General features: G+C 35.4%; 1 protein-coding gene across 2 annotated transcripts in view; it reads left to right on the top strand.

Annotated features, from left to right (window-relative positions):
- LOC102418508 (sodium channel protein type 2 subunit alpha) overlaps positions 1-24829 on the top strand; it is a 93285-nt gene extending 68456 nt beyond the window's left edge. For both annotated transcript variants that reach the window (XM_006083188.3, XM_006083189.3), the window contains exons 21-27: positions 3683-3805; positions 6056-6337; positions 7912-7965; positions 11148-11285; positions 11642-11746; positions 15279-15549; positions 21173-24829. In XM_006083188.3, coding sequence (XP_006083250.1) covers positions 3683-3805; positions 6056-6337; positions 7912-7965; positions 11148-11285; positions 11642-11746; positions 15279-15549; positions 21173-22374 — 2175 coding nt within the window. In that variant the 3' untranslated portion in view covers positions 22375-24829. The remainder of the gene's footprint in view (positions 1-3682; positions 3806-6055; positions 6338-7911; positions 7966-11147; positions 11286-11641; positions 11747-15278; positions 15550-21172) is intronic.
- Positions 24830-25547: the final 718 nt, after the last annotated feature.

Raw genomic sequence — 25547 nt, 5'->3', positions numbered from 1 at the left:
AATAAAGGATTGTAAAAAAAGTAAAAATAAAGTCTAGGGGAGCTGGTGAGCACAGAGAGTAAGGATGCGGAGAAGGGAACAGATCGATGATCACCATCAACATAGAGGAAGAAAACTGAATTTTCAGGAAAGCACAATGTGTTTAATAGTGCATTGTAAAGATAATATTATGTTGATTTTAATAATTTCTTGGCAATTAAAGACATATTTTGATATATAAAATTTAAATATCATGTTAGCAAAGAGAAAAATAGACACTTTCTTGAAGAAAATTATTTTTTACAGTTTCAGGTAAAAAAAATATCAATTTTTAATCCACTATGACCTTTCTAATCACTGAACACAAGAAAAAATTATGAAAGAGACAAAGAGAGTTCTTTGCATTTAGCAGAGAAAAGTATATTTTATTTTTTTCCTAATCTACTATTAACTATATAAAATTACATACAAAATCACATCAAAAATTTTCTGGCAATAAAATGACAATAAATAATTTTTTAAAAATATATTCTATTGATTTTTTACAGAGAGGAAGGGAAAGGGATAGAGAGTTAGAAACATCGATGAGAGAGAAACATCGATCAGCTGCCTCCTGCACACTCCCCACAGGGTATGTGCCCGCAACCAAGGTACATGCCCTTAACTGGAATCGAACCCTGGGACCGTTGAGTCCGCAGGCCGACGTTCTATCCACTGAGCCAAACTGGTTAGGGCAATAAATAATATTTTAAATCCATATGTTTAGACATTATAAAAAATGAAAAAACATACCAAAACTATACCATTCTTTTATTTGTATAATGAGTTTATAGATGATACTTTTTCTTCTCCTTATTTTCTATAAATGGTTAAGATACTTGATAAATGTATAATAAAACATCCTATATTTAACACACTATCCTATATAATAAAAGCCCAGAGACTGGAACAGCGGAACAACCAGAATGACTAGAGACCAGAATGACCACGGCCCCCTCACCCTGGCTGGCCCCGCCCCCCAGCGAGCAGTTAGGGGATATTAGGCAGGCAGGCAGGCAGGCAAGTGATTAGGGGTGATCAGGCAGGCAGGCAGGGAAGTGGTTAGGGGTGATCAGGCAGGCAGGGGAGCAGTTAGGGGCAATCATGCAGGCAGGCAGAATAGTTAGGGGGATCAGGCAGGCAGGCAAGTCGTTAGGAGCCAGCGGTCCCAGATTGCAAGAAGGATGTCCGACTGCCATTTTAGGCCTGATCCGCAGGAATCCCTGCAAGATCAGGCCTAAACTGGCAGTCGGAGATCCCCCGAAAGGTCCCAGATTGCAAGAGGTTGCAGGCCCCTGGGCCTCTAGTTTAATAATAAAGGCATTAAGGCAATACTACCTGAATATAAAGGAATCCGTAAGAGAAATCTAGTTGTCCTGTAGCTGGTGTTCATATTACCTAACATATCCTGATATTTACCTACTTGGATTTATTAACAACAAAAACTAGTTTGAGAATATTAAACTAAACAATACTTTGCCTTATATCAATATATATTGCTCATCTATTTTTTGTTATTGAAGAAACTAATGTGAATGTCATTTTTCCGGGCCTATGGGAACTGATAGTTGTCCTGTGAGGACAGATAGGTATTCAACTAGAACAGCGGTTCTCAACCTGTGGGTCGCCAATCTGTGGGTTGCGACCTCTTTGGGGGTCGAACGACCCTTTCACAGGGGTCGCCTAAGACCATCGGAAAACACATATATAATTACATATTGTTTTTGTGATTAATCACTATGCTTTAATTATGTTCAATTTGTAATAATGAAAATACATCCTGCATATCAGATATTTACATTATGATTCATAACAGTAACAAAATTACAGTTATGAAGTAGCAACGAAAATAATTTTATGGTTGGGGGTCACCACAACTTGAGGAACTGTATTAAAGGGTCGCGGCACTAGGAAGGTTGAGAACCACTGAACTAGAAGATGATGTGTATTAGTCCATTCACTTCACTGAGGGAGGAGGAAAGTCCTGAGGGCAGTGCAGTGTGAGCTAGAGTTTAAGGGAGGAGAATGTCAGCAGGTACAGATGAGGGGAGGGGCACCAAGATGCTCAGACACTGATGCCTGCCCACAGGGCCTGTTCAAGAAACAAGCAGCGCTAGAGGTTAAGCACAGTGCCACAGAGTGAGGGAAAGCGTCCTGCAAATGGATGATAAGATAGGAAAGGTTAGTTGGAGAAGAGTTTGGAGAACCTGAGATGCCATCCAAAGAGATTTAGACCTATGACTCAGTAAAGAAGATGCCATTGAAGATTGTCTATGGAAAGTGACAAGGAAAGCTCACTCTTCGAGGGAGAGAAATTTGGTGGAGGTATAAATGATGGATGGAATAAAATGGGGATCATTTAGAGGCCCAAAGACAATTAGGAGCTTTATGTTTAAAATATCTGTGAGGAGAAGACTAACAAAGCCTAGAAGTTTAGATTTTGAAAAAAATATATAGCACACTTAAATAATATTTTATAGCTCAATTTTATTCCAAATTTAGAAGTTTTGCTATTTTAGATTACATGTGCAAAATAAGTTTGAATGTAATTTTATTATAAAAATGTTTTGTTTCACTTATTTTTCTTAAAAAATATATTTTTCAAATATCTATTAATGCCATAGTCTTAAAACTATACTATACATCTATTTTTATTTATTTGCTTTTGAAATTCAGGTGCACTTTAGGAGAATTTTTTTTTCTTAGCTTACATAATTTCAATGAGTTTCCTGTGTATTTTCAAAGGAAGTCAGATATTTCTGTGTCACCTGTGACAGTCCTTTCCTTTTTTGTCAGCTGAGACTTTAAAACTATACCAACTACATTAGTCATTTGTACGCATGATTAAAGAAAACATTGTTTTGGCAATTTCTAATTACTTATACTAAAACCTCAGCTTTTATAAATTAACTAGAGGCCCGATGCAGGAAATACATGCAAGGGGCTCGGCCCTCGCAGTTGGTGGCTTGTCTCAGCCTTCGCAGCCCAGGCTTCGTCCAGAAGGTTGTCCGGAAGGATGTCTGGAAGGTCATTCGGCTGTCTGGTCTAATTAGCATATTACGGTTTTATTATTATAAATTTGAGCTAATTAATGCCTTTACACCCTCACACTAAAATTTACATAAAGACAAAGCCACTGTGTAGAGGCCAAGATCTTTCTGAATGTGTTTATGTTCAGATTCACCAGTGTTTTGCAGTTACCTGTGTACTTGTACCAAGTTTTAATTTTCCTCTCAGGTCTGCTAAATAGCATGAAAAATGATAAAGTTTTATAGCTACATAGATGGAGATTGCATATCTGTGCCAATATTTTTCTTGCTTTACACTTAATTTACAAACATGTTCGTGTCAAGATTCTTGGGAAGAGAACCTGCATAGTTTCTTCTTTTTCATAAGTGTATGATGGTGGTTCTAAAAGTGTGGGTCACCGACTCCTATCATTAGGTTCACCAGGAAATGTTAAGAAATGCAAATTATCAGGCCCCACCCCAAACCTATTGAATCAGACTCTGCCAGGATCTTTCTGTTTCAACAAGCCCTCCCGGTGATTTGGATACTCGGTAAAGTTTGAGAACTAACTACTTATTTATTGCATAGAGCAAGGTTGATCTGTGTAAGCATTTTTGTCTGTAAATAAGAAAATTGTGTTGCTTTTTCTGTATAGGTCTCCTTGGTTAGCTTGACTGCAAATGCCTTGGGTTACTCAGAGCTTGGTGCCATCAAGTCCCTCAGGACACTAAGAGCTCTGAGACCATTGAGAGCCTTATCCCGCTTTGAAGGAATGAGGGTAAGACCAAATGCTTAGAATTTGTTGAAATTATAAGCAAGAACAGACAGACATTTTGTACCTTAGAAATGACACATCCATGGAAAATTTGTGTCTTCTACATTCATACTGACATAACCGGTCAATCAATAATATTTGTCACTGCTGGGGACACTCAGAATATAATGCCTAAGTGCTTGTTCCTTACTAGATTTTTTTACTCTGTGGGAAATCTCTATCATGTTGTGGAGGCTTCTGATGTGAGTCAAGATAAATGGTGTTTATTCCATTTATAAATGTGCAGGAAATCCCACTCACTGTAATTTAAACAAATCATTTCCCATCATTTCTTCATTGCTCCCTGTGACTGATGTGTTTTGAGCCTTTCAAAGTCCAGATCTGGCCTCTTAGATTTGAAACACAGGCTGAGATGGCTGAAAAGTAGGTCAACTGTGGAAATCTAACACTCATTTAGAAAGGTGGTACAAAGAACAGGAAGGAATTTGTGCTTATCATTTGTCATCTCTGTGGCACGAAACCTGAGACCACATACCGTCAGCACTGAGGAAATGATGCTGTGTCATAGTGGATTTAGTTATTTAAAAAGGAACTTTTAAAAAATGATGTTTTTTGTGATACTTGAAAAATTGGGACTTTCTATGAATATTTCAGACACAACATTGTTTGGATGGTAAGAATAGCTATGTGTGTCTGTGTTTGTGCACATACAGTTGCATGGAAACTAATTATTAGCCTCTAAGTTTTTTTCACTTTACCAATTTAAATTGCTGTGGGTTTTTAAAAATATATTTTTATTGATTTCAGAGAGGGAAAGAGAGGGAGAGAGAGATAGAAACATCAATGATGAGAGCGAATCTATGATCGGCATGTCCCCTACTGGGAATTGAGCCCATAATCCAGGCATGTGCCCTGACCGGGAATCAAGCCATAACCTCCTGGTTCATATGTCAATGCTCAACCACTGAGCCACACTGGCTGGGCAAAATTGCTGTTTTTACAGTAGTGGTTTTTCTTGTAAAAATGCAATCAAACTTTCAGTACTAGAATAATTTTCCTATTTTTTAAATCAAATTTGCGTATGTATGCACCTAAATCCTTAATACTTCCATAGATTTAACTGTATTGGAAAACACATGTGTTGTTTTTTGCTACCCAGCTTTTTAAAAAATATATAATTGTATTAATCAATATCTTCTCACATTTGCATAGTAGAGCATTTTCTATGGTGAGCTTAAAAATGAAGTGTCGCCCAGCCGGCGTGGTTCAGTGGTTGAGCGTTGACCTATGAACCAGGAGGTCACGATTCAATTCCTGGTCAGGGCACATGCCCAGGTTGTGGGCTCCATCCCCAGTGGGGGGTCTTTCAGGAGGCAGCTGATCCATGAGTCTCTATCATTGATGTTTCTATCTCTCCCTCTCCTTTCCTCTCTGAAATAAAAAAAATAAATAAATAAGTGTCAAGACAAAGTACCTCTGAATTATGAGAGTTGAAATTCTGGTAGTAACTTCACACTTTAATAAGGTCTTTAAAACTTGCTTTCATTTATTTTTGAAAGGGATTCCACAAAGGAGGATCCCTAGGGCCAGAAAAGTTACATAACTTGTTCAAAGGTGCATAGCTAATTTGTGATACAAACTAGAATACAGATCTCCTGACTTCCAAACTCTTTCTCCTCCTCACATGTTCAATCTCCATGCTTTGCTCTCTTTGCTCCAGTTTTCCTATGTAGAGTGACCTTATACTACTGGTACATTGCTTAGGACAGTCCCGCCTTACACTTGCTTTCTCAGAATAGTTATCATTAGTATTCTCTTTCACCCTGGAAACTGACCCTCAAGTGTTCTCTTTTACTTTCAGATTTTGGATAGTAAATGCTATGGTTGGCATGATTTTCAAAAATTGTGACATTCACATGATTACATTACTTCTGTAGTCATGTCATTATTTGTATTCTTAACTATTTTTTGCATTTGTGATTAGTCCCATCCTTTGGTGACAATTTGATATGAATATTGCCTTACCACTTGACAAAACATTCTACAACATAAAATATATTTTATACTATTCTGAAGTATAATTAAACATTGTAGTTGGAGCCACCAGAGACTAGTTTCTGCCTAATCTGTAACTTTAAGAACATATATATTTTCTCTCATTTGACTGTTGTTCTTTTTACAGTGTTTAAAAATAGTTAACCATAAGTAAATATTTGTTGTTGACTTTTCACCTATTTTTTCTTCTCATGTCAGGTTGTTGTCAATGCTCTTTTAGGAGCCATTCCATCCATAATGAATGTACTTCTGGTTTGTCTGATCTTTTGGCTAATATTCAGTATCATGGGAGTGAATCTCTTTGCTGGCAAGTTTTATCATTGTATTAACTACACCACTGGAGAAATCTTTGATGTAAGTGTGGTCAACAACTACAGCGAATGTAAAGCCCTCATAGAGAGCAATCAAACTGCTCGGTGGAAAAATGTGAAAGTAAACTTTGATAATGTAGGACTTGGATATCTTTCTCTGCTTCAAGTCGTAAGTAACCATTTTATTACTCTCTGTGATGTATTATTGAAGTGAATGTAATTTTTTTTCTGTATTCATAAATACATACTTCGCCAGGTCCATCTGTTTAGACCTGAAAAAATACTGAAAATTACTGAACTATCTATCTTCACTATGTTGAAAGTGGACAGCTCTGCAAAGTTTATCATCTCCCAGGCTATGCATTAGACCCCAGTAACAGTTCTTTGTTATTGAGATTTCTTTGTGGGTTCCTATTGTTTTCCCCATCTTACTCTGAGAAAGTAGAGGCGCAGGCCCCAGGGTGGGGTTGGAGTGGTAGATTTCTGTACTCTTTCTCAGGAACCTGAGACTATAGATAAAAGTCCTCACCCACCCACACTTCACCCCACCCTAACCAAAACTCCCCACCTTTACATCCTTCATACAGACTGCTACCTCATTCGCATGTTCCTGCCTGATGCTTGAACACTTTCAGAGAGGAGAATTACTCTCTTGCAAATGAAAACCTTCCTATCAAGTCTATTATGTCACTATCAATTCACAACAATTCATATCAATTCATAACAATTAGTGCAACTTCTCAAATGACCACTCTAAGTTATGTCCGCATGCTCCATGAGATGACCCACCCACACAATTCCCAACACTGTATGAACATTAGAGGGAAGACCCTGTGACACTAAGGAACTGAAAAAAATGTACAAGACTTGTTTTCAGGATTACTGTGTCCACACGAAAAAGCAAATACTTAAAAGACTAAATTGCAATTGAATATAATGTTTGTTTCAGATTAAGAAACTCCTTCTTATAGAATAGTGCCTCAAAATAGTATATTCAACAATATGGAGGAGATTTTCAGGAACAAACCATCATGATTCATATTATTATTTTTTTTAAAATATATTTTATTGATTTTTTACAGAGAGGAAGGGAGAGAGATAGAGAGTTAGAAACATCGATGAGAGAGAAACATCGATCAGCTGCCTCCTGCACATCTCCTACTGGGGATGTGCCCGCAACCCAGGTACATGCCCTTGACCGGAATCGAACCTGGGACCCTTCAGTCCGCAGGCCGATGCTCTATCCACTGAGCCAAACCGGTTTTGGCATGATTCATATTATTGATAATACCTTGTAGAACAGAACACATAGGGAAAAAAGCATTAAGATCAAACAATGCACCATCCTTTTCAACTTGTTTGATGCTAGTACTACATACATGAAATTATTTAATCAAATTTCATGTTAGGCACATCAGATACAAAAGTTGTTAATAATTGTTTTTATAATAGCATGTTGTTATAATCTATCAGAATTTAATTAAAGATGTTAAAGATAGATATAGATATAGATATAGATATAGATATAGATATAGATATAGATAAAGATATAATAGAAGAATATTAAAGTGGAAGTATTTCCAAAGCCTATATTATAAAACTTTGCCCAAAGAGTTTAGATATTAATTCCAAATTATTATACATACCTGGTTTAAATTAATCTTGGTCAATCAATCTGATATTTAATTTCTTTTATAAAATTATAATTTGGGGGGAAAATTAAATGATGTGATTTTTTTACAGGCCACATTTAAGGGATGGATGGATATCATGTATGCAGCTGTTGATTCACGAAATGTAAGTCTTCTTAGAGGGAAAATTGATTAATTTGATCCAGCGAGTATTTTCACAGTGTTGTATTTTAGTGATATTGTCAATAAAATAAAACCGTGGATCAATTTATAGAACACATCTATATTACAAAGATAAAATATTCACCTGATTTTTTTTCTCACTGTGAATCTTTTAACATATTTTCTAGTGTCCATGACACCTGGCACTTAAAAATTTGTTGAGTGAATTTGAGATGAGACATTTTAGTTTTGGTTCTGATGGTTATGGTCATTTGTGTATTAGGAGCCCTCGTGGGCACTTTCTTCATCTATCTAGGTTTCCTTCAGCTTTATCTTTCTTGTAATATAGGGATCTGGCTAATGGTGGGAAAAAACAAACTACAAAACAAACAAAAAACTTAATAGTACTCCTCCCTGGGAAGTGAGATATTTGTGGTAGAAGAACAGGGCATTCACAGTTCACCTTATACACTTCAACACTTTTGAAATTTTTTGTACAATTTCCATTAATTTCATTCATTAGTTGATTTCATAAACAGTGAGGGAGGAAATCACATTAAAATAAAAAAGACTGATCTCTGGTATATCACCAGAACATGATAATTAAGCTTAAAATGTTATTTACCTAGCACCAGCCACCAGGCTTAACTCAAAAGAATTCCTGAAGGGTTTTTGTTTGTTTATTTTGGGGGTGTGTTTTTATTTATTTATTTATTTATTTATTTATTTATTTATTTATTTATTCCACCTTACTAATAAAGAGAGCACAAGAGCTAAAATCCCTGCATTGTACCTCTGAAAGTGCTATGCCAAGGACTTTCTGACATTTTGTCATTTAATCCTAAATAATAACCTTATCATGTAGTTTGACATTCAACTCTATTTTATCATGGAAGCAAAGAGGATTAACACACTAAGTGGTAGAACATATTTTTGAACTTTTGACCACAATGGGCTTATAACTGCTTTCTACAGTAGTTTTCTACTTATTTGATTACTTCATTTAAAGTTCTCTCTATCTTTTTTATCAATAACCTACGTGACATGCAACTTACTTTCAGTTTCTATCTTAATCATTTAGCATACATTGTCTGCTACATAACTCCTTGACATTCAAGCACTTTACGAAAGATGGAATCTAATTGCCCCTTAAAAATATGAAAAGTTGCTCGCTCTTACTCTCATTAATCCACAAAGAAATGTAAATTTAATCCAAAATGAGATATCACCTGCACACCTACCTGATTGGCATATTAAAATGTTTGATAGTACTAAGTGCTGCCAAGGTTAAACAGCAATAATAACTCTTACACTTTGCTAATTGGGGGAAAAAGAGGATAAATATTCCTTTAAAACCTTAGGAATCATCACATTATTCAATAAAGTTAAAATATTCTTTAATCCTGCAATTCCATTTTTAGCTATATCCTACAGAAACTAGTGTACATACATAGGAGATCTGTGTACAAGAATAAACATAACTTTTTTTTTGCATTACCAAAAACTGTAAACAACTCAAAAGTAGTAGAAATGGACAAATAATTTAATATTATTTGGTGATAAAAATTATGTATGAATATAATATGCACAACAATGTGGATGAATCTTCAAAATATAACAGAGCTATAACAAATGTGTCTGCCATGCAAAATGTAGACAAAATTAATCCTATTGTTCATGAATAGGTTCTTAGGTGTTAACTCTAAAGAAAAAGCAAGAAAATAATTACCATAGAAGTCAAGATAATGATTACCTCTAGCAGAAATGGTCGAATTTATGTTTGGGAAGGATAGGCCAAGGGTTTCTGAGGTCCTGACAATGTCCTGAGTTGTGAAATTCGCTTTATAACCATTTATTACATCTTATACTTATATGCTATGTATGCTTATGTATTTATTATATAACTAGAGGCCCGGTGCACGAAATTCATGCACTGTGGGGGGTGGGGGGGAGGTCCCTCAGCCTGGCCTGCACCCTCTCCCAGTCTGGGAGCCTTCGCCAGCCGTGAGCCCAGCTTCTAGCTGAGCAGCACTTCCCCTGTGGGAGTGCACTGACCACCAGAGGGCAGCTCCTGCATTGAGTGTCTGCCCCCTGGTGGTCAGTGGGTGTCATAGCGACCAGTCATTCTGCCGTTTGGTTGATTTGCATATTGGCCTTTTATTATATAGGATGAAAAACATTTTAAAATGTCATTTTATATTACTTTCTACTAACTCACACAAATAAAATAAAAGTATTATCAAAATATATGTGTTTTTATAATATTTATGATATTTCTTATTTTATTCTATTTCATTAGGGGGAAAAAAATAATGTTGGCCATTACCCTCTAAAGTGATTTTATGACACATTAGGCAATTACCTGCATCCATTATCTCCTGTGACGTTAACTTAGAACAATAGACCTGAACTATAGATTACAACCAAAAGCACAAACTAACTATCACACCTTTTTTCAATCAAAAGTGTGCTGGACAAGAGAATTCATCATGTAGAATCTGTGCCTAAGGCCTACTTAATAAGATGAATCAATAGACTCATATTCAGAATGAGATCCTTCTAATATACCTATATCCGCACATACATATCATAAGAAATGTGTAATAGAAATCAAACCTTTATTTTTAGCTATTATATTACTACCAGAGGCCCGATGCACGAAAATTTATGCAAGAGTAGGCCTTCCTTCCCCTGACTGCCGGCACTGGCTTCCCTCTGGCACCCGGGACCTGGGCTGGCTTCCCTCTGGCCCCGGCTTTATCAGGAAGGACGTCTGGAATGACGTCTGGAAAACATCTGGTCTAATTAGCATATTATCCTTTTATTATTATAGATTCACCAAGCACTGTTTTAAGTACTCTTCATATATTACTACTATATTTAACCTTCCAACTACCATATGAGGTTTAGGCTTTATTATTTCCATTTCACAGATGAGGAAACTGAGTCAGAGTCAATTTTAAAGGTTTTAACATAACATCTCTTCTTTTGGAGGAGGAAATCCTCACTTTGCATGCCCTATTGGGGTATTTGCTTATAAAATAATTCATAATCTAAGTAGTTATTGGGTGAAATTAATTTTATTCCCAGTTATTGAGACATGCTTTGAGAATTGAAAATTCACATGATATTCTTTTTATGAAACAAGTATTAGGTCTAATACTTGTCATTTTTTATATTTTGTAGGTAGAATTACAACCAAAGTATGAAGACAATCTGTACATGTATCTTTATTTTGTCATCTTTATTATTTTTGGTTCATTCTTTACTCTGAATCTTTTTATTGGTGTCATCATAGATAACTTCAACCAACAGAAAAAGAAGATAAGTATACCAAAACTTTATCTTTGCTCTAAAATGTGAACTGAATGTGTCATATTGTTTCCTTTTGGCTCCAAAATGTAGCCACTAAAAAGAAAAAATGTAAAATCCATAAACTATTTTGAGAGACTTAGTGTAGATAAGATGGCTTCTAAAACATGTATTGTATTTCCAGCATAGAAATCTGACTGACCAATATGGTATAACTTATATGTTGACTATATGCATCTTTATAAATAGAGATATTAATGAGCAACATTAGCATAGAATGTGGAGCCAATTTTCACACAGCTACTAAGGTGGATTATATAGCTAGCAAAGAACATGATTTTAAACAAGTTTTGTTTTCATTTCTTTACTTTGGAGGTCAAGACATTTTTATGACAGAAGAACAGAAGAAATACTATAATGCAATGAAAAAATTGGGTTCAAAGAAACCACAAAAACCCATACCTCGACCTGCTGTAAGAATAACACTTTCATCATCAGTAAAAGCTATGTTATCTCTCACTTTCACAGTTCAAATTGTTAGATACTAGTATTTTTTTTAATTTTCAAAAAAACGTTTTACCTTAGCAATGTGACTAGCTAGACCAAATAGCCTAAGTGCATGTATTTTATATATGCAATATGTATAAATATATTTTATATACAGACATGTAAAATATATATAAATAAAAATGTCAGTTATATCATTGAGGAGCTTCTACTAATGTAGAGAGGAACATATATCCATATTGAAATATTGTATATGCTCAGTGTGTAGTGGAAGCAGATTGGGATAACTGGTACATCTCAGATATGCCCCATTTTCTATCCAACTCTGTAGACTGGATGAAATCATTAATGAAACAAGTAACAGTGTGGTTTTTTTTTAACTTCATATTTTCTCCTAGCATCTTGCCCCTAAATCAGATAACATGATTCTTTTTATGACCAGTTGTGGCTATTCCAATTATATATTTGCCATTTGCTGCTGGTTCTGTTTGTTGTTGGAAATTGTTGTCAGGAAAGTGCCCGAATTTTTTCAGAACTCCTCCCCCAAGGCATACATAGTGCAAGGCAATCCAATGTTCTCCAGGAATCCATATTCTATGAATCAATTAATGACAATATAAAACTAGCTATGCCCATGTTCAGTTTGTAAGTTGGCCAAAAAATCAGAAAAAAATAGTGTTATTGAATAAAACATAAGGAATGTACAGTTTGAGCCTAGTTTTTGAGAAATAATACAGTTTGAATGGATGGGAAGAAAAGCAGAGTACATTTTCCCTGTATGAGAAAATGTATAGTCCCAAGCCATGAAAATAAACATTTCCTTTGATAATAGTGACATTTGATTTAGTGGGTAGTAAATACAGGGTTTTCTGGGTTAAATGAATGACGGTAACCATTATCAATCTGAAGAAATTGATCTTAATTAAGCAATACAAATGCAATATAGTTAAAAGAACAGCATGCTAATGTGAAAAAAAAGAAGATTTTAGAGACTGGTTTAAGAAGATGTTAGAGACAAAATAACAGATGAGTCCATAATATGGGGTCATGCCAAATAGGACTGAAACATGAGATATGAGCTAATAAGAAAACTCAATGGGATGAGGCAGCTATAAAGTCTAGGAAAAGAAGGAAGATATGTAGACAATGAAAAACTTAGAACAGTTGATGTTTTGTGAAATGATTGGTTCCAATAACCAATGAAAGGAAATGTATTATAAATGCATTTGGCAATACAGATGTAGTTCCTATGGGACATCAGACTGAGGTAAGGATTCTAGACTTGCCAGACGGAATTTAGTTATGCTCTGAAGCATAGATTCATTTTTGAAAGATAATTAGAATAGACAAAAAAAGAAAAGTGCTGAGTATGAAGCCTTGGGCACTTCCTTATTAGAGGAAGAGGTATATCAAAGAAGGAAGAGATTGATTAGTAAGGCAGTATATAGAGAAAGGTATGATTGAGAAAATTTCAAAAAAAAAAGAGAGGCTGTTTAATTACATCAAATGACATAGATTTACATGGATAGGTGTAGGGATACATGGGAAAAAATCAGGGCATTTAGCTATAATATTATTGGTGACAATTTGGCAAATTAGGAAATGATGTAGTATAATCCATCTTATTCAGTCATTCATTAAGAATGTACTGTGTGCCCTGGCTAGTGTGGCTCAGTTAGTTGAGCGTTGTCCTGTGCACTGAATGGATGTCAGTTCAATTCCCAGTCAGGGCACATGCCCAGGTTGTGGCTGAACCCCTGGTAAGGGGTTGGCTCTCACATCAATGTTTATCTCTCTTTCCCTCTACCTTACTCTCTCTCTAAAAATCAAGTTAAAATATTTTATAAAAAAAGAATATGCTATCTCAAGCATTTGAAATTTAGTATTGAACAACACAGAGTCAATTTAGTGCAGCAAGTTGTAATCAAAAAGTCACACTAATAGAAATATCCAAGAAAGAATACATACACCACTTGGCTGTGAGAGCTGATAAGGGGGAGGGAGCTCATTAATGGGAAAGTTAGGGAAAGCTTCACTGAAGTGATCATGAGCTGAGGATTGAAGAAAAATGAGAAGGTATCAATAAGCAAAGTGGAAAGAGAAAAGTCCTCCAGGAAAAGGAGAATGCATATGTGAAGGCCCTGAGGTAGGAAGGCCAGTGAGGCTGGAGTGCAGAGAGCGGGGAAATTTCTGAGAAAGCGAGAACTATCCTGGGAGCAACTGAGGAACAAAGGATGTTTTATCGTTATCAAGGGCTAAGATGAAGTGATAGAACATAAATCTCTGGTGAACAAGGCCCCCAGGGTTATACTAGTACACCTTCCTCCAGCATATACTACACCCTGGAATTTAAATTGGAGACATCAATCAGTGACTAAGGATTGAAGTTTTATATAGAGGTGACCCATTAGGAAACTATATGGGCAGGGCCTCTAAGATGCTTTTTATTCATCATGATAATATGAAAATAAAGACCAAGTTTCTGCTTTTAAGCACATCTGAAACCACTACAACTCCAGGTGCTTTATCTGAGAGAAAAATGACACTGTTCTGTCCTGACAGAGGCTCCAAACAAGTGGAAGAGAAAATTTAAGTTAACTAAGAGCAAATCATTGACAATATAATGCCATCAATATTATGACAAATGTGAGCACAAAGTTTTTCTAAGAGCAGAGTGCTTAAAACTTAAAACTGAGTTAGAATTCACCAGAGAAGTCCGTTTTAGATAGAGGAGACAGATAAACAAGATAAAATGATATGGCAGAACAGTGATAGGAAATATCAGAAAGGTAGAAATAGAGGGAACATAACCAGACCTGGGAAGGGCAACTGCAGCAACCAAGAAGAAGGAAGACCTTAGAAAAGGAATTCAATGCATTTATTAAGTCCAATCCAGCAGGCCAGATATGTATTCAGAGAAAAGCATAAAATGTAACAACGACGTGGTGAGGTCAGAACACCAGTAGAGAGAATCCAGACCTGTGAATGTATCGAACCGGGAAACTATGAAGTGTACTAGTATAGGTAGCAGAACACCAGTCATTGAGAAGGTAGAAGACAGCTTAGCAGAATTTTGTCATGGCCAATGCCTTAGAGTGCTTGATATAGACAAAAATCAGATACAGGCAAAAAAGAACAAAACATGGTCCAATTTGCAGAATTGGTTTACAAGATGAGGCCCTAATTTCATAAACAAGACATAAGGCCCATAAGTGCTTGGAAATAAGGCCCAAACTAGATTGGGCAAAAGTGGAATATCTGAATTGTGAACTATAATTTTTAAAGATAATTTTATTACAGAAGAGTTACCTCATAAAATCTTCACCCAGTTTTTCTTATTTTAACATCTTACATATCAAATTATTCCTAATATAAAACAAACATGGTGTGTGTTTTTATAAAAAGCTGCATTTTCATATTGCTGTGCTAAAATCAAATAAGTTGAACTTGATTTTCCCCCCAGTTCCTAAATGAACTTTTACATATTCTTTGTTCCAGAACAAATTCCAAGGAATGGTCTTTGATTTTGTCACCAAACAAGTCTTTGATATCAGCATCATGATCCTCATCTGCCTGAACATGGTCACCATGATGGTGGAAACTGATGACCAGAGTCAAGAAATGACAAACATTCTGTACTGGATTAACCTGGTGTTTATCGTCCTGTTCACTGGAGAATGTGTGCTGAAACTAATCTCTCTTCGTTATTACTATTTCACCATTGGATGGAATATTTTCGATTTTGTGGTGGTCATTCTATCCATTGTAGGTAAGAAGAGGTACTTTTACTCAATCAAGAAAGTTAGCAGTGAAAAGGTGTGTTCTAAAACTTTGATATTAGCTGACGGATGATCATATATGGCCTTTATTATGTTGGGATACTTTCTGTCTTCTCCTATTTTATTGAGTGTTTTAATCATAAATGATGTTATATCTTACCAAATGCTTTTTCTGTGTCTATTGATAAGATCATATGACTTCTATCCTTTGTTGTTGTTGTCGTTAATGTGGTACATTACATTGGTTGATTTGCATCTGTTGAACCATCCTTGTGCCCCTGGAATGAACCCCACTTGATTGTGATGTATTATTTTTTTGATGTACTATAGTATTTGATTTGCTAATTTTTTAAAGTATTTTTGCATCTGTTTTCATCAGAGATATTGGTCTGTATTTTTCTTTTTTTGTGTTATCTTTACCAGGTTTTGGTATCAAGGTTTATTGGCATCCTAAAATATGTTAGGAAGTATTGCCTCTTCAATTTTTGGAAGACTTTGAGAAGGATAGGTTTTAAATCTTCTTTGAACCTTTGAATTCACTGGTGAAGCAATCTCATCCTGGACTTTTATTTTTTGGGAGGTTTTTGATGGTTGTTTCAATTTCCTCACTGCTGATTAGTCTATTTAGATTTTCCAAGTCTTCATTATTTAGTCTAGGAAAGTTATATATTTCTAGTAACTTATCCATTTCTTCTAGATTATTGATTTTGGTGGCATGTAGTCTTTCATAATATTCTAGTATGGTTCTTTGTATATCTGTGATGTTGTGGTGACTTCTCTCATTTCTGGTTTTGTTTATATGGATCTTTTCCCTTTTTTCCTTAGTGAGTCTAGACAGGGGTTTCTCAATTTTCTTAATCTTTTTAAAGAACCAGCTCTGTTTTATTAAATTTTTTAAAACCTCACCAGTGTATATTTTTTCCATTGATTTTTAGAGAGAGTGGAAGAGAGAGGAAGAGACAGAAACACCAATGTGAGAGAGACACATCGATTGGTTGCCTCCCACATGCCACCAAGTACAAGCCATTGACCAGAATTGAACCCGGGACCCTTTAGTCCACAGGCCAACGCACTATTCACTGAGCCAAACCAGATAGGGCTATTCATTTTTTATATAGTCTTTTTGTTCTCTATTTTATTCAGTGCTGCTCTAATTTTTATTATTTCCTTTCTTCTGATTTTGGGTTGTTTTTGTTCTTTTTCTAATTCTTTAAGATATGATGTTAGTTGTTTACTTGGGATTTCTCTTGTCTCTTGAGATAGGCCTGTAATGATATCAACTTCCCTCTTATTACTGCTTTCTCTGCATCCCAGACGTTTTGATATGTTGTATTGTCATTATCATTTATCTCTATCTATCTTTTCATCTCATCTTTTATTTCCTCTTGGACCCAGTCATTTTTTTAGTAGTATGTTCTTTAATCTCCACATATTTGTGGGCTTCTTTACTTACTTTTTTGCAGTTGATTTCTAATTTCAAGTCATTGTGGTCTGAGAATATGCTTGGTATAATTTCAATAATCTTGAATTTATTGATGCTAGTTTTGTGACTCAACATATGGTCTATCCTTGAGAATGTTCCATGTGCACTGAAGAATGTCTAATCTGATGTTCTGATATTTATTGATTTTCTGTTTGGTTGATCTGTCTAGAGCTGTCAATGGAGTAGTAAGGTCCCCAACTCTGATTGTGTGTTGATCTGTTTCTCCCTTTAGTTCTGTGAGTAGTTTCATTATATATTTCAGTACTCCCTGGTTGGGTGCATATATATATATGAAGTGTTATGTTTTCTTGATGTAGTGTCCCCTTTATTATTATAAAATGTATATCTTTGTCTCTTGTTATCTTTGTTACCTTTAAATCTATTTTGTCAGATATAAGTATGGTTATACCTGCTTTTCTGTGGATGCTGTTTGCTTGAAGAATCATTTTCCACCCTTTTACTTTGAATCTACCTTTGTCTTTGCAGCTTAGATGTGTCCCTTGTAGACCGCATATGGTTGGGGTTGTTTTTGTTTTTGTTTTTATCCACTCTGCTACTCTGTGCATCTTTACTAGTGAATTCAGACCATTTACATTAAGGATAATTATTGATGTATGAGGATTTCCTATAGTTATTTATCTTTTGTTTTCTGGTAGCTCTATGTCTTTATTGTTTCTTTTCCTTTTTGTTTCTTTCTGTTGTTTTTGTTTGGTGGTCTTTCCTCTGTTTCCTCTTTATTTAAGCTATGTGTCCTGGCTTAGGGATGTTTGTGTGTGGTTTCAACTAAATTTATAAAAATAAACTGTTAGAAACAATGAACAGATATAGTCAAGTTACAGAATACAAAATCAATGTGCAAAAATCCATTGCCTTCCTGTGTACTAACAAAACTTCAGAAAAATAAATGAAAAAAGAAATTCCTTTTGCAATTGCAACCAAAGAATGAAATACCTAGGAATAAGCTTAAAAAGAATGTGAAAGACCTATATACTGAAAATTACAAAGTATTATCAAATAGATTGAAAAAGATACAGTAAAATGGAAAATATCCCTTGTTCATGGATTGGAAGACTCAACATAGTGAAAATTGCCATATTACCCAAAGCAATATACATATTTAATGCAATCCCCATCAAAATCCCAATGTAATTTTTTTAAAGAAATAGGAGAAATCATCAAATTTGTATGGAACCGCAAAAGAACCTCAAAAGCCAAAGCAATCCAGAGAAAAAAGAACAAAGCTGGAAGTATCATGTACTTGACTTTAAATTATACTACAAAGCTACGATAATCAAAACAGCCTGGTGTTGGCAGAAAAACAGACACACATATCAATGGAACATAATAGAGAGCCAAGCTATAGAACCATGTATATGGACAGTTAATTTTCAACAAAGAAGCCAGAACCACACACTGGAGTGAAGATAGTCTCTTCAACAAATGGTGGTAGGAAAGCTGGAAAGCCACATGCAAATGAATGAAACTGGATTACAGTTTGTCCCCATGTAGAAAAATTAATGCAAAATGGATCGAAGACCTAAATATAAGACCCCCCAAAATAAGTTACATACAATAAGAGGAAAATATAGGTACCAAGCTTATGGACATTGGTCGTAGAGAACATTTTATGAACTTGACCCCAAAGGTAAGGGAAGTAAAGGCAAAAATAAGTGAATGGAACTATATCAAACTAAAAAGCTTCTTCATAGCAAAAAAAACGGACAAAAACAACAACAACAAAGAGGCAGCCAACCAGATGGGAGATGATATTTGCAAATAGTAGCTCCGACAAAGGTTTAATTTCCAAGATATATAAAGAATTCATAAAACTCAACACCAAAAAAACAACCCAATCAAAAAATGGGCAGCGGACCTGAAAATGCACTTCTCCCAAAAAGTCATATGCACGGCCAATAGATATATGAAAAGATGTTCAACCTCACTAGCAATCAGGGGGATGCAAATCAAAACTACAATGAGATACTACCTCACACCTGTCAGAGTGGCTATTCTCAATAAGACAAGCAATAACAAGTGTTGGAGAGGTTCTGAAAAAAACATTCAGAACTCATTCACTGCTGGTGGAAATGTAGGCTGGTGTAACCACTATGGAAAGCAGTCTGAGTATTCCTCAAAAAATTAAGAATAGAGCTACCATATGACCCAGCAATCCCTCCCCTGGGTATTACCCAAAAAACTTGAAATCATGTATTCACAAAGATATATACACCCCTATGTTCATTGCAGCATTACTCACAGTGGCCAAGACATGGAAACAACCAGTGTCCCTCAGTAGAGGACTGGATAAAGAAGATATGGAACATAAACACAATGGAATACTACTTAACTATAAGAAAGGATGAAATACTGCCATTTGCAACAACATGGATAGACCTTGAGAACATTATGCTAAGTGAAATAAGTCAGTCAGAAAAAGCTAAGAATTATATGATTTCTCTCATATGTGGGGTATAAAACAAACTCATGAACACAAATAGCAGTGTGGTGGTTACCAGAGGGAAGGGCGTGAGGGCAGAAAGGGATCCTAATATATGGTGACAGGAGAATATTTGACTTTGAGGGGTGGATATACACTGCAATATATAGATATTGTAACAGAGAAATCCATACCTGAAACCTATATGATCATGTTGACCAATGTCACCTCAATAAATTTAATAAAAATACAACTTTGAAAGTGTTCTTTATGAATTTTTCTCATTCATCATAAATCTCAAATAAAAATATAACAGCTTATGATTTTTCTAATTGCACGCTGTATATAAAATAATGTGTAAAAACAGAATTTCTATTTTTCTGCTTTCACGTATCATCTTGTCTTATTTTAGATAGTCATACTGCTGTTATATAGACAAGTATGACTTTTAATAAACAATTCATACATGCATACACATATAAACCACTGGAAGTAGTCCATAAATAAGATATCCTTGATAATTAGAATAGTACACATGTGTGTTTATATACATGCATATATATATGCATATAAGCTTCTTATCTTTGAGTTTAGATAGTTTTCTGTGGCTTGTAATATTCTTCAGAAGTAGACATTTGTTCAAAAATTCAAAACAGATTCATTATCTTCAATACATACTAATTATTTATGTATGTGACATTAAATGAGATGTTAGAAGTAAAAACAAAAGATTTAAGACAAGATTCTGCCTATTTGAGGAATAAGAACATACACATAGAGAAAAAATAGCATTGCACTATTTATACACTTTCTCTGATAAAATAGAACTTTGAAAAAATGTCCCATTTCATTTACTCCTCACAAAAGACACAGGGGTCATTCAGACCTGGCCTGGGGCCACCCTGTTTCTACTTCTTACCAGCTCTGTGACCAGTGGCAGGTTACTTCACATCCTAAATCCCTCATTTTCTAAGAAATATTTCTGTGAAGTGTTGTTGTGAGGATTAAATGAGAGTATATAAGTAAATACACTTAGCACTGTGCCAAGCACAAAGAGAAGATTCAGTAAATTTTAAGTTTAAAGACAACAACAACAACAAAACAATAACATGAGGGATTATAACCATTTAGTAATACATAAAATTGAGGGCCAGGATTCAGTCCCAAGCATGCCTGTCTCCAAAGCTGGGATTCTCCCCTGTACACCATGTTACACCTCCCAAATAAAATGGATCACAGCCATCTCAAAAGAGTAAAGACTCTCATATTCCTGATCCAAAATCACATGCTTTGTCCATTATTTCTTATGCAAATACTAGAACTAGTATTTTAGAAATATAAATCCATTTCTATGCTTGGCTGCCCTACACTTTGTGGCATATTTAGACCTTCAATGGTTGGGTTTTTCTTTTGATAGATGGTTTTCTTAAACTAGGAAAAATGGCTATTAATACCTTCAGTTAGTAGAAAGATGTTCACGTTGTAACACCAAACATACCAGTTTTATTTTGCTGAACAAATATTGCAGATTGTTTGTGTATATGTGTGTGTGTTAATGTATGTACTAATATATACCTAATTCTCACGTTCACATTTTATAAAGCTAGTTAACATTTATCTTAGCAATGTAAACTTTTATTTGCTGCTGTTAAATATAACCCTATATTTGTTGTTGTCTCTTGGTTTTCCACAGGTATGTTTCTGGCTGAGCTGATAGAAAAATATTTCGTGTCCCCTACCCTGTTCCGAGTGATCCGTCTTGCCAGGATTGGCCGAATCCTACGTCTGATCAAAGGAGCAAAGGGGATCCGCACGCTGCTCTTTGCTCTGATGATGTCCCTCCCTGCGTTGTTTAACATCGGCCTCCTGCTCTTCCTGGTCATGTTCATCTACGCCATCTTTGGAATGTCCAACTTTGCCTATGTCAAGAGGGAAGTTGGAATTGATGACATGTTCAACTTTGAAACCTTTGGCAACAGCATGATCTGCCTGTTCCAGATTACCACCTCTGCTGGCTGGGACGGGTTGCTAGCACCTATTCTTAATAGTGGACCCCCAGACTGTGACCCTGAAAAAGATCACCCTGGAAGCTCAGTTAAGGGAGACTGTGGGAACCCATCGGTGGGGATTTTCTTTTTTGTCAGCTACATCATCATATCCTTTCTGGTTGTGGTGAACATGTACATCGCTGTCATCCTGGAGAACTTCAGTGTTGCTACCGAAGAAAGTGCAGAGCCCCTGAGTGAGGATGACTTTGAGATGTTCTACGAGGTTTGGGAGAAGTTTGACCCCGATGCTACCCAGTTTATAGAGTTCTCCAAGCTCTCAGATTTTGCAGCTGCCCTGGATCCTCCTCTTCTGGTAGCAAAACCAAACAAAGTTCAGCTCATTGCCATGGACCTGCCCATGGTCAGTGGGGACCGGATCCACTGCCTCGACATTTTATTTGCCTTTACAAAGCGTGTTTTGGGGGAGAGTGGAGAGATGGATGCCCTTCGAGTACAGATGGAAGAGCGATTCATGGCATCGAACCCATCCAAAGTCTCCTATGAACCCATCACCACCACTTTGAAACGCAAACAAGAGGAGGTGTCTGCTACCATTATCCAGAGGGCTTACAGATGCTACCTCTTGAGGCAAAAAGTTAAAAAGGTTTCAGCTATATATAAGAAAGACAAAGAAGGTCACGGGACACCTATCAAAGAAGATATCAAAGAAGATATCCTTATTGATAAACTAAATGAGAATTCAACTCCAGAGAAAACCGATGTGACACCTTCTACCACATCTCCACCTTCCTATGATAGTGTGACCAAACCGGAAAAAGAAAAATTCGAAAAAGACAAATCAGAAAAGGAAGACAAAGGGAAAGATATCAGGGAAAGTAAAAAGTAAAAAAGAAACAATATTTCTTTTGTGATCAATTGTTTACAGCCTGTGATGGTGATGTATTAGTGTCAACAAGACTCCCACAGGAGGTCTATGCCAAACTGACTGTTTTTACAAATGTATACTTAAGGTCAGTGCCTCTAACAAGACAGGGACCTCTGGTCAGCCAACTGGGACTCAACAAACCAGAAAATCAGCATTGACAGGAGGTTTCTGTTTTCACAACCAGCTGACACTGCTGAAGAGCAGAGATGTAATGGCTACTCAGACTATAGGAACCAATTTAAAGGGGGGAGGGAGGTTAAATTTTTATGTAAATTCAACACGTGACACTTGATAACAGTAATGGTCACCACTGTTTATGTTTAACTGCCACACCTGCCATATTTCTACAAAATGTACGCTGTGAATTTATTGCTTTTTCTTTTGTTTTAATTCACAGGTTGTTTACTATTATATGTGACTATTTTTGTAAATGGGTTTATGTTTGGGGAGAGGGATTAAAGGTAGGGAATCTTTACATTTCTCTACTGTATAATGATATATTTTAAATGAAGGCATGCTGCACTTCTCATTCACACATGAAAAAAATCACATCACAAAAGGAAAGAGTTTACTTCTTGTTTAAGGATGTTTTTAGATTTTTGAGGTGCTTAAATAGCTATTCATGTTTTTAAGGTGTCTCATCCAGAAAAATTTTAATGTGCCTGTAAATGTTCCATAGAATTCACAAGCATTAAAGAACTGTTTTATTTTTACATAATTCATTATATGTACATGTATATATGTATATATGTATATGTGCATGTATATACATGTAGATGTATATACATACACCATTACATAGTCATTCAGAATCCCGGCAGCATGACTATAACATTTTTGATAAGTGCCCTTTGGCATAAAATAAAACTATTCTATCAAGTCCTTTCTAAGAACCTGAACTGACCAAAAAGCATCCCCACCACCACTTTATAAAGTTGATTCTGCTTTTTCCTGCAGTATTGTTTAGCCATTTTCTGCTCTTGGTAAGGTTGACAGTGTATATGTCAATTTAAAAAAAAATAAAAGTCTGCTTTGTAAATAGTAATTTTACCCAGTGGTGCATGTTTGAGCAAACAAAAATGATGACTTAAGCACAGTATTTCTTGCATCAAATATGTACCACAGTAAGTATAGTTTGCCAGCTTTCAACAGGTAATATGATGTAATTGGTTCCATTATAGTTTGAAGCTGTCACTGCTGCATGTTTATCTCGCCTATGCTGCTGTATCTTACTCCTTCCACTGTTCAGAAGTCTAATATGGGAAGCCATATGCCAATGGTAAATTGAAACCAGTTGTTCTACCAAGACCTCATTCTTCATGTCATGAAGCAATAGGCAGCAGCAAAGAAGAGCTTCTTGCTTTTTATTCTTCCAATCTCCATTGAACACTCTATGGTTAAAAAGCCCAACTGTGCAAACATGTTGCAAGCCGCTTAAATCTGTTGAAAATATATGGTTAGAGTTTTCTAAGAAAATATAAATACTGTAAAAAGTTCACTTTATTTTATTTTCAGCCTTTTGTACATAAAATGAGAAATTAAGAGTATCTTCAGGTTGATGTCACAGTCACTATTGTTAGTTTCTGTTCCTAGCACTTTTAAATTAAGGCACTTCACAAAATAAGTAACAAAGACTAAGATGCAGTGTAGATTTCTGCTTTTTTATTAGTACTGTAAACTTTGCACACAATTCAATGTGAGAAAAATATCAGACTAAGTCCAACACTTATTTGCTTTCAAAGTAATGCCCTATCATCAAAAGGCTTAAGGAAGGATCAGTTGATATGCTTGGCATTGCTTGATCAGATGTTTCCACATAGTCTTTATATTGAGTAAATCATCAGTCTTTTCCAGAGTTTGTTTATACAGGTAGATCTTATTCTCATTAACCCACACGGCGTTATAACTGTATCAGGTATGGTATGAGATCCAAGCTTTTTCCCCCCACAGAATCAGATAGTGAAATTATATTACCAGTTATAGCAAAACATTTTGTGTTTCTTTCACAAGCAACATTAAATGTAGATTCTTTATACTAAAGCTATTGACTTGTAGTGTGTTGGTGAAATGCATGCAGGAAAATGCTATTACCATAAAGAACGGTAAACCACATTACAATCAAGCCAAAAGAATAAAGGTTTTGCTTTTGTTTTTGTATTTAATTGTTCTGTCTCTGTTTCTATCTTTGAAATGACATTAAAAGGTAAATTTCTATCATGTAAAAATGATCAATCAGAAAAAATTAATGTAAAGGATACACATGAAATATAATAATTCATCTTTAATTTTTTTCATGGAATGGAAATTAATTAAGAAGAGTGTACTAGATATCTAGTTTAAATATAGGCCAAAGCCTAGATATGGTATTGGTTAGTGGAAAGTTATAAATATCAATAAAAATTGACTAACATTTTAAGTTGTGCATCCTTTCTCCTTCCCTCTACCTACTATTTTGTTTTGTTTTTCTCTTTTTCATTTTAGTTTCTTCCCTGTGTATCCTTGATCTACTTTCCATCTCTTCCTCGGGCTCTCAGTATTTTTCACTCAGGATATCTTGTTTCTTTTCTGTTTACCAAATTTCTTATTTATCACATCTGAACTTGTGCACTTAACCCTTAATTATCTATTGCCATTATAAAAAGTCCATATAGTAGCTATTTATTTCTACAATTAAATTGCCAAAAATTCAAAGTGAGCTTAAATCTGAAGACTTCATAAAACACAAACAATGACACAGTTTTGGTTTTCACATTTAATTATGAGCAGTTTATGAAATGCTTCTCAAATCAGATTGCATATTATAATTACCCAAGACACTTTTTAAAAATGCCAATGCATGAACCAAGACCAGACCACCAGAACTCGTATTTCAGGAGATCAGACTTAAGCACCTAATTTTTTAAAGGCTCCCATTGGTGCTGATTCAGATGAAGGAATGAGAGTCAATGATTTATGGTATCCTTGCCCAATAGGAAAATATGTTCTACAGAAAATGCACCTGTTCCCTTTAGAGATTATAACTCATATAACTCATCATGTACAAATGAGGTTACCAATATTAATGGCTTTGGGGGTGTTTGTCTTGTAGTGTGACATTGATACATTTATATTGGGGGTTCTCTTCTAGGACAGAA

This window comes from Myotis lucifugus, unplaced genomic scaffold (assembly GCF_000147115.1).
Source record: "Myotis lucifugus unplaced genomic scaffold, Myoluc2.0 scaffold_5, whole genome shotgun sequence".
NCBI lineage: Eukaryota > Metazoa > Chordata > Mammalia > Chiroptera > Vespertilionidae > Myotis > Myotis lucifugus.
Note: the sequence above shows the minus strand (reverse complement) of the source record. Positions and strands in the feature narration are given on the sequence as shown.